The 9084-nt window shown below is 50.5% G+C and overlaps 1 protein-coding gene across 2 annotated transcripts in view; it reads left to right on the forward strand.

The window, feature by feature from the left end:
* Pax5 (paired box 5) overlaps nucleotides 1-8029 on the forward strand; it is a 189487-nt gene extending 181458 nt beyond the window's left edge. For both annotated transcript variants that reach the window (XM_020158166.2, XM_074051449.1), the window contains exon 10: nucleotides 1322-8029. In XM_020158166.2, the coding sequence (XP_020013755.1) occupies nucleotides 1322-1398 (77 nt within the window). In that variant the 3' untranslated portion in view covers nucleotides 1399-8029. The remainder of the gene's footprint in view (nucleotides 1-1321) is intronic.
* Nucleotides 8030-9084: the final 1055 nt, after the last annotated feature.

A 9084-nucleotide genomic window follows, 5' to 3' on the forward strand; every position in this document is an offset into this window, starting at 1 on the left:
TTCCTACCTGATAGGATTGTCGCGGAAATTAAGAGCTCATGAATATAAGGTTCTTACAAAAGTAGCCATTGTCACAGAATGTGCACATCTTTATTACATGGTGCCCTGTCAATAACTCCACTGTAACCCCTTTTACAGATGTAAAAACTGAGACTGGGGGAGCAAAGTCACTTGTTCAAGCCTGACTGGCAACCCTCCCCAGTCTCAGCCTCTATCAGGATTGGTTTGGATGTGGGTAAGATTTCAGAACAAATAGGAGTTTGCTCACCTGGTGATGAAGCTTGCTAGTCCCATCACTGCAGACAGGCGGTGTATGACTGGCTGACAAGGCTCCAGACACTGCCTGCTGAAGCTCTGGTATCAGCTTGACCTGCACTGTGGAAAGAGCCCTGAGCTGGAAACCTGAAATCCAGGCCAGACTCCAGCATTGAGGCTCTATGGCTTTGGGCACCTGATTTTGGCTTGTCAAACCTTGGTTTCCTCACCTATAAAAGACTGGCAGCTCTAACCTGTGTGGTTTTGAGAATCTATCTGGTCCCCCTGGATATGCCAACTCCTCATCCACAACTATGGAGGCCACAAGCCAAGGGCGTCACCTAAAAAAACAGCCAGAGGCAGTGAGAGGGAGTTTGAAGGCCCTCCCAATGCTCTGTCCCAGGGGCACAGGAAGGGGCTGCACCTGCCCTTCTGCCACATACCCACATCCCCCGCTACCCCATGTCCTCCAAACCCAGCCTAACCCTGCTTCCTCCAGGAAGCTGACTTGCCAGGACAGGCTCTGTTTCCCAGAGCTGTTTTCTCAGAGCTCCGATCCCCTTCCTGACTCTGAACATCGGCCTGTGTCCAGCTGATAGCTACCCATTATTGCCAGCCCTACACCCAACAGAGTGGCGAAATGAGCAGTGAATGAACTAGTGAATGGATGGATGGATGGATGAGCAGGGTGGCTGAGGGGGTCTCCATTCTTGTTCACTCACTGGTGCTATTGCTCATTTGCACCAAAACATCAGCTGAGCAGGGCCAGGCTCCAGGCTGGGAACTGGGGACAGACTCCAAGAAGAGCAAAGTCCAGTCCCTGCCATTACAGGACTATCTAGGGATGGGGAAGTACAGAAAGACAGATAAACGTGGCATGGCACATGGCCCAGCCTGTTGGAGAGTGCAAGCAGGCAGGGCAGGAACCCTCCTGGAGGAGGACAGAGTTTTTGGTGAGAGGGGACAGTAGACTGAGCTGGGTTGGGGGCAGAAGGGACAGAGGTGGGGACACTGGTGGACAGGGGACCCCAGGTCCAGCCTCAATGGCTTCTCTCATCTTTTCCAGGCTCCCCCTATTATTACAGCGCTGCTGCCCGAGGAGCCGCCCCACCTGCCACTGCCACTGCCTATGACCGCCACTGACCCTCGGAGCCAGGCAGGCGCCAAGCACTTATGACACATATCACTGATGGAGATAACCTCCCAGAACCCTCCTCCCCTGACAGCCAGAAGGGCCCAATATGACCATTCCCCAACCCCCATCCCCGCTCACCTGGAACTCCCTCCCTCTCCTTTTCCTGCCAGGGACTCAGGTTCTTTGGTAGGGCTGTTGGATTTGTGAACCCCTGTTCCTTGCAAGAGTCAATCAGTGAGCTTCTCTGAGTGGTCATGGGGTCTCTGCAAACCAACAGACTCTTCTGCAGCCCACTGCAACCCAACCCATCCTAACCTGCCAGTCCCTCAGCCACTGCAAGCCTGGAAAAGAGAGCTAACTTCTTTTACTTCAACAGCACCTATGTAAATACTTCTTGCTTTTCTGTGGGCCCAAGGGTCCTCCCGAGCAGACCCCACCCCACAATGCATCCTGCACTTACTGTGCATCACAGGACATCTTTAACCTGTGCACAGGTGCCACCTTTGCCCTGTGTGCCCCTATCAAGTGGGCTTGTAGCTGTCCTAAGGATGCTCACGTTGGGACCCTAGCCTCCTGTTCAGCCCTACTTCTCTAATGTCTACGAGGCTCATTGGGTTGCAATCTCCTTCTGACCCCCCCACCCCAGTGGAATACAACTTGAGGAGACTCCCAGGCTGCCTGCCTCCATTTTCCCGGGTCCACTGCAGTGTGAGCAGCTCTTTTCCAGATTGAAGGACTCAGAGAACCATCTGAGAGATTGCTCGGCTGCTGTTCTCAAGTGAGAGGTCATCCAAGAGCTGATGGCGTCATGGACTTTGACTGTTAGGGCTGGGCAGGATCAAGAGATCATCTGGTCCAAGCCAGGGAGGAGTCTGAAGCTCTCTTGACCCACTTGGTCCCCAGAACTGCTGAACTGAATTGGAATATGGTTTCTGAGACATGTCTTGGCCTGACTCACTTTGGACAACCACCATGAACATTTCACCCACCCTCCAGGACCCCAGCAAATGGATTCTGAGAAGCCTATCCCAATGATACAGACAGTGATTATCAAACAGGACTTTCCTCTGTACCAAGGACCACAGCATCCTTCAGGCATCAGCTAGAACTTCTGAGCTTCTTCTTGGGTAGCCTTCCTGGTCTTTGTGGAATGTGTAGCTGGTCACAAAGGTGCTAGAGTAGAGGGCAGATGCCTAACTTCACATTGCGCAGACCTACCTGTTGGTACAAGGGGCTGGGATGGTCAAGGCTAGGCCAAAGGCCACAGGAACTCATGGTGGGTGGCTGGCCAGAGGAAGCTAGCTGGGAAGACATAGAGATAGGGAAGGCCTCTGGGGGGAGCAGTGAGGATCTGGTGTGTGAGCTGGGAGTGGCTTTGAGATGGGGGCATCAGGTGCCACCATCTCTTTACCTGGGATCTCAATTCTTTGTGCAATCTCTCTTGCTAACTCAGAACAGCCAGGTGGAGCCCCATCAAAACCTGGGCTGAATTACAACAATGACAGTGGGCTTGGTCATTTCCAGTGACAGTGTCCCTGGTGTCTGTACGTCACCAGGTTAAAAGATAATTATGGCAGAGAGAGCCTGGATTGGGGATCATTGGGTCTGGCAGGACTTGTTTTGGCCACATGTCTGCTTTACTGTGGGACTCTTGACCTCTCTTAGCCTCAGCTGTCTTGGTACTGCAGGGTCACCTGACCATTTTCTCCTTCTCTTCCTCCTTCCCAAGGAGCTGGGGCTATAGAAGGGTGGCCTGGGATAGTCACTCTACTTCTAAGCAAGTATATAGGGGTAGGCACCTGAGTTCTGCTAATGTTCAGATTAAGTGGGAAATGAAAATACCCTGGGGTAGGAACCAGAAGAGCCTTCAAAAAGACTCAGGCCAGCTCCCCTAGGGAAACTGAGGCCTGACTTGGGGAAGCCCAGGACCATGCAGGCAGATAGAGCAAACCTCCTCTGGCCACCCCCAAGTGTTTTGTCCCCAACACCCCGATAGAGTTCTAGGACAGATGAGGAAACTGAGGCTTAGCAAAATGACTGGCAGAGGTAAGACTAAGACTTGGACCCTGACCTCTAACACATGGTGATCCTGGTCACTCCCATCTGTCCATCTTCTGTCCCTGGAAGAGAAGTTGACAATGAGGGCAGCAGGAGATGGTTCTGGGCCCAGTGCTCCAGACTGAGTGCCTGAGCTGTTAGAACCGCTGAGGAATCAGTCACCAGGCCAATGGTGGGGCCCAGTGAACTCACGTAGGCACACCACCCCCAGGGGATCTGCTGGGCAACGAAGAGTGATAGCTGGGGCCAGAGCCCACCTCCAGGAGCCAAGCTGAACTGGCTCCAGCCTCCACCTGCCAGGCAAGGTAGGAGAAGGTATATCGTCTGACTCCTTCCTTCCTCTTCCCTCCTTCCTCCCTCTCACAGGAAGTGGCAGGCATAGAGGTTCTTCAGCACAGACCTCTTGGGCCCTGCCCCTGCCACGCCTCTCTTGGATCCTGGTCCTCCTGTGATTTCAGGTTTTGGGAGAAGTTCAGCCATCCCTGCACCAGCTGCTGATGGCACACACTGTCTTTCCTCAGCAAAGCCCATCTGGTCTCACAGTGACCCCCTCCCCATCCTGTCCCCATTAAGTCCCTTAATGAGCTCCCTCCATGACTTTCCTCTTTCACCGAGGCTTTGATGGAACTCAGATTGGATTTGTATTTATTAGACAGCCACATGGTTCCTGGGCTGCCAGGCAGAAGCACAAGAATACATAGATGCCATGGGTGTTCTTACAAACGCACACTTGCTCTCACCGACTCAGAGCTCCCACGCTGCCCAGCAGAGCTGCCCGGTGGCCTGTGAGGACAGTTCTAAAGGACGCAGCCATTGACTAGATTCCAGAGAATTCTTGAACAGGAAACACAGGTCTGTGTTTCTGGGCTTCACCAGCATTGTGGCAGGTGGCCCGGAGCATTCCTCCATGGGCCTTCAGCCCCACAGTCCAGCTCAGATCTTTGAAGAGGGTATTTCATACCATTTACCTGGCTCCAATCTGGAAATTTTCGATGCTATATCAAACCCACCATCCCTTTCCTGAGATGCCCTGGTTAAAGTTAGTGCTTTCATACCTGACATTGTGCAGTGCTTTGCAATCCTTGACCATCCTGTGGGTGAAGATGATGCCTATTTCACAGATGGGAACATCCACATTTTGGGCTTACCAGGTAAGCTAGAGATGAGGTGAAAGCACAGATCAGACTCCATTCTCTCTCCACACAGCTGCACAGAGACACCCACTCCTCATTCCTTCAGGAAACCCCCAATCCCACAATGAGGAAAGAAAGAATAGAGCCCAGAAACTGCCCTGATGAAAGGGCCTGGAAGGTGGTGGTTCCAACTGATCCCCATTAAAACTGAAACTTGCAGTCTTTGCCAAATTCACAACACCACTTCTGAGCCTTCCTCCGGAGTCCTTCTCTGTCATATCCTGAGGCTCAGAGGGAGCAGAGCCTGTCCAAGAACATACCACAGTTCCTGCCAGGGCCTGGATATGTGCCAGCTATGACTCCCAAGCTGCAGGGCTCTGGTGTTATGAGCTGTCTCCTTTCTCCTGCTTTCTCTGCCCTTTCTGTTTTGGAACTGACTGTGAAAATATGCAGGATTGCCTGAGCTAGGGCCTCTGGCACACACAGGCCCAGAAAGCACATATTGCAATCTTAAGGGCCCCAAACAAACTGCTTTCCTGGCTAGGCAGGTGGTGTGATTCTACCCCTGGGCAGGACACAAAGCAGCATGGCACAGTGGGGCCTGGGATGCCCAGAAGCATGCTTGCTTTGCTGAGCGACATTCAAGATTGAAAACACTATCAGCCAAAAGAAAACAGATGTCTAGGTGCCAAATCTGACCCACCAGCCAATCTTGTGACTTCCCCCCGCCTCCACCGCCAGTCTTTGTGGAATGCCCCCTATCTGCCTCACCTCCTTGACTTTCGTTGCACATTTGAAGGAAATGAGAACCCAGAGAGGAGGGATGATCTTCAGGTTGTCTAGAAGGTCAGTGGCAGAAATAGGCAGACCCAGGCCTTGCCCTCCTCCGGTGCCTCATCCTGGGCTCTTACAAAGTCTGTGGGCTTTAGAGGTGGATGAGCATTTGTGGGGATGGGGAGCGCGATTGGCTCTTCCGGGGAAGTAAATGGTGCTGGGGCCTTTCCTGTGTACAGGGAAGGACCCCAGATGTGGCCACAGGGCACTGAGGGGTGAAATCCTTTTATGAGGAGTCACGCCCCAGAGTGACTGCCCTGGCTTTGATAGCCTTGGCTCCAGCCACCTCCTTGTGGATGACATTTCAGGTAGACTTTAGCTCCAAGCCATGGGGAGCAAATCTTAAAAACAAACCAAGCACCTCCAGCAAATACCTGGGAACAAGCTATGTCTCAGATACAGCTTCTCAGGAGGGCAGAGAAAAGTCCAGGCTCCAGGATCGGCTGACTCCATAGGACTCTGGGCTAGACCAGCATTACAGTGGCCCTGGCCTTGTCACCCATCCAGAGCCTGCCTCTGATGGGTTTGAGGCATGCACACTGGTACTCCTGGTGAATTTATTCCCTTAGTTCTTTTGGCCTCAGAGAGGTCCAAGGCAAGTGCATTTCTTAAAAGGTAACAAAATACATGATTGGAAAGTTGGACAGTCAGGCCATGACTTCTAGCCTGCAGTCTGCCCCACCTCCCAGTGGCCCCTTCAGCCCCTTGTCCCCTGTTGTCCCTGGACCTCAGAATCCCCTCTTGCATATTCATGGGAGAGCCACAGTGTTGATCCACACTTCCCTGCTGTCAGCTCAGGCTGTGACTCCAGTGGAGGCCAGGTCCCCAGGGGGCCCAGCTGCGGAGGACATGGTGAATCCCTTGCACGTGCTTCTGGCTCCTGCCAGGGCTGCAGCTTTTCTGAAGTGGGTCACTTGCTGAGAACCCGACAAGCACCTGTCTTCCTTTCATTCTCGGGAAATTCCTCAGCACTGAGGCCCAGCTCCGGGATGCCTCCAAGATCAAAAGGGACCTCAGGATCATGTCACTGCCATTCAAGAGTTTTGATCCAGGGGTTCTGTTAGCTCATTTCCAAGTGGTGGATAAACATAGCCACCCCTTCCCACATCTCAGACTCTGAAGCAGCACAAGGAGGAAATGCCATCAGTTCTGTCCTTACTGAAGGAATCTCAGTGGATTTCCTGGTGGATTCAGGTTCAGTTAGTGCACTTGGCCTGTGGCAGGAGAGACAGAAGGCAGGCACCTGCCCTTCAGCCCTGGGCAGCTCTGAGTGTGGGACAGGGAGGGAAGCAGATGAGAGAGTAAGGGGTGGGAGGACTTGGCAGTTCTGTGCCACCTCCCTGATTCTAGGGGAGGCCATGCTGCAGCCTTGCCCACCCCAACCTGGGTCAACAGCCCTGTGACTGTGCTGCTGAGCTGCTCTTGTCCCCCAAATCACCATGCTTGTGCCCACGTCCTTCATCTTCTCCAAAAGCACCATTAAAAACAAGTGATTTTGGATAATAGATTTTTGACTTACAAATGGTGCATTTCCCTTGGAGTAGAACAGAAAGGAAGTGATTTAATGGCTCCCTTATTTTCAAGCATGAATACATTTTAATGAAACTATTTTATTGTATTTGAGGAAATGGAGAGTTGAACATTCCAACCAATCAATAGCCAATTAATTGCTATAAAGCTAAAAAGAAAATAAATAAATCCCGAGTCTTTATTTCAAACACCTTGCAAAGCTCAGAGCCTCAGTCTGGCCTTCTCCTCCATGTCATCGCATAGGAACGTGTGCTCAGCTATGTGCACACACACACACACATGCCCCTAATACTAGGACATTCTTGAAACTCAGAAGAGCGCTGACAGTCTCCTTGTGCCAATTCTTGCCTGCTTTCCTTGCCTTTGGTCACACCGGGTGAGCAGACCATCAGCAGCCTGACCTGGGGCTCAGAAAGAGGCAGACCTGGCCCTGGCTCCAAGCCACCAGCACAGTGTGGGGTATCGGGCAGTGAGGCCCTGCATAGCCAGGCCAGGGCCTCACTTCTCAACCCCACCTGCAGGGCCTCCCACGTTGGGCTGAGGATGGAATTTTGACTCTAGTTTGGCCCTGACTCCTGCTGGAAGATGCTGCCCTGGTTTTTCAACCTCTAGTAGTCTTTAGACACCAAGTGTGCATAGAAATGCAGATTACACTGGAAATGGAAATCTCTGCCAGGAAGACACATGGATTTTGCTTTTTGTTCTTTGAGACAGTTGACTTTTAGGAACCGACCTTCCAGCATCAAAGAAATACCTATCTACTGTATCCGCCAAAGTTTGTGATGCCTGCATAGACGCTTACTTGTAAAATAAATAAATAAATAAATAATACAAAAACCAACAAAAACAAAAACCCACAATTGAATTGCCTTTGAAAGTGAGAGATGGTCTATCTCCAACAGATTGAAAAAAATGCTTCTTAAAAAATGTGTATGTTTTGTATTCTTTTTTTTCTAGTAGAAGATAATTGACTGCAATATTGGTGGTTTTTTCTTAGTGACGTGTGTTGCCTTTGTGTGTAATAATATTTGAATGTAATTACAGCAGTGCAAATTTGCCAAAGATGTTGGACATATTTTTCTTTTGTTGGGAGGAGGGCGGAGTTGGGGGTGGGACTTGGGAGGACACTGGGGTGGGAAATTGGTTCAATTTTTTTTTAAACCTTTTTTTCTTGTCAAACCTGCAATTTGTGGTTTTATTTTAAGTTAAATGGATCACTGCAACACCTTTCTTTTAGATTAGTTGGAGAAACATGCAATAAGATTGGCGTAGTTTCAATATCTGTGTGTCTTTTCATGAGTGACTGTTACTTGTGAAGAATTGATTTTATGTAACTTTTATGTGGGATAATTATTTGTAAATATTTGCCATAATTTTATTGGTTCCTAAAATAAAAGTAATTTTTTAAGTTCAGGAAGACTTTGACCCACTTGTCTTTACTAATTCATAGATGGTTTTTGACAACTCTGACTGAACCGCATGGAACTATGGGAACTTGATAGTTCCCGATTAGATTAGGGTCAAAGCCATATGTGGGCATCTAGTACACTGGCAGGAGGGGCAGAGTTTGCCCTTGAGAGGTCTCCAGGGTAAGCTGCCAACTGGTTTGGTGGGATGGGTAATGGGTGAGTCACGCCCCCCCCACATGCACACACACATACACACGCACACACACGCACACACTTCACACTTGACTCCTTGCTGTGATGCTCATTTGCTGTGGAAACTTGACCACATTCTTTAACCTCAATTTCTTGAGCTCTAAAGTGGTCATAATACCTCATTCATTCATTCAACAAATTGAGCATCTACTCTGGCCCCAGCTCTGGAAATAACAGCAATGAAGGATAGTCAGGGACTCTGCTAATGCTAGGCTCACAGTCTAGTGGCTTCTTGTGAGGACTGAGGTAACACAGGTGAGGTGCTCAGTAAGTTGCATGTGCCTATGTCCAGGCCAAGCCTCCCACAACCTAAAGTGTGTGGGTACAGCCGAGTTCAGAAGTCACTCACGCCAGGAGACCTGCCCTGACGATCCAACGTGCGGGTGCTATCTGACCTGGCTCAGAGCCTCAAGATCCATGGTGCCTTTCTGTGGAAGATGCTCTGTTCCTAGGCCTTCAGAGTTGAGCATCTTGGCCA

This window comes from Castor canadensis, chromosome 13 (genome assembly GCF_047511655.1).
Source record: "Castor canadensis chromosome 13, mCasCan1.hap1v2, whole genome shotgun sequence".
Lineage (NCBI taxonomy): Eukaryota > Metazoa > Chordata > Mammalia > Rodentia > Castoridae > Castor > Castor canadensis.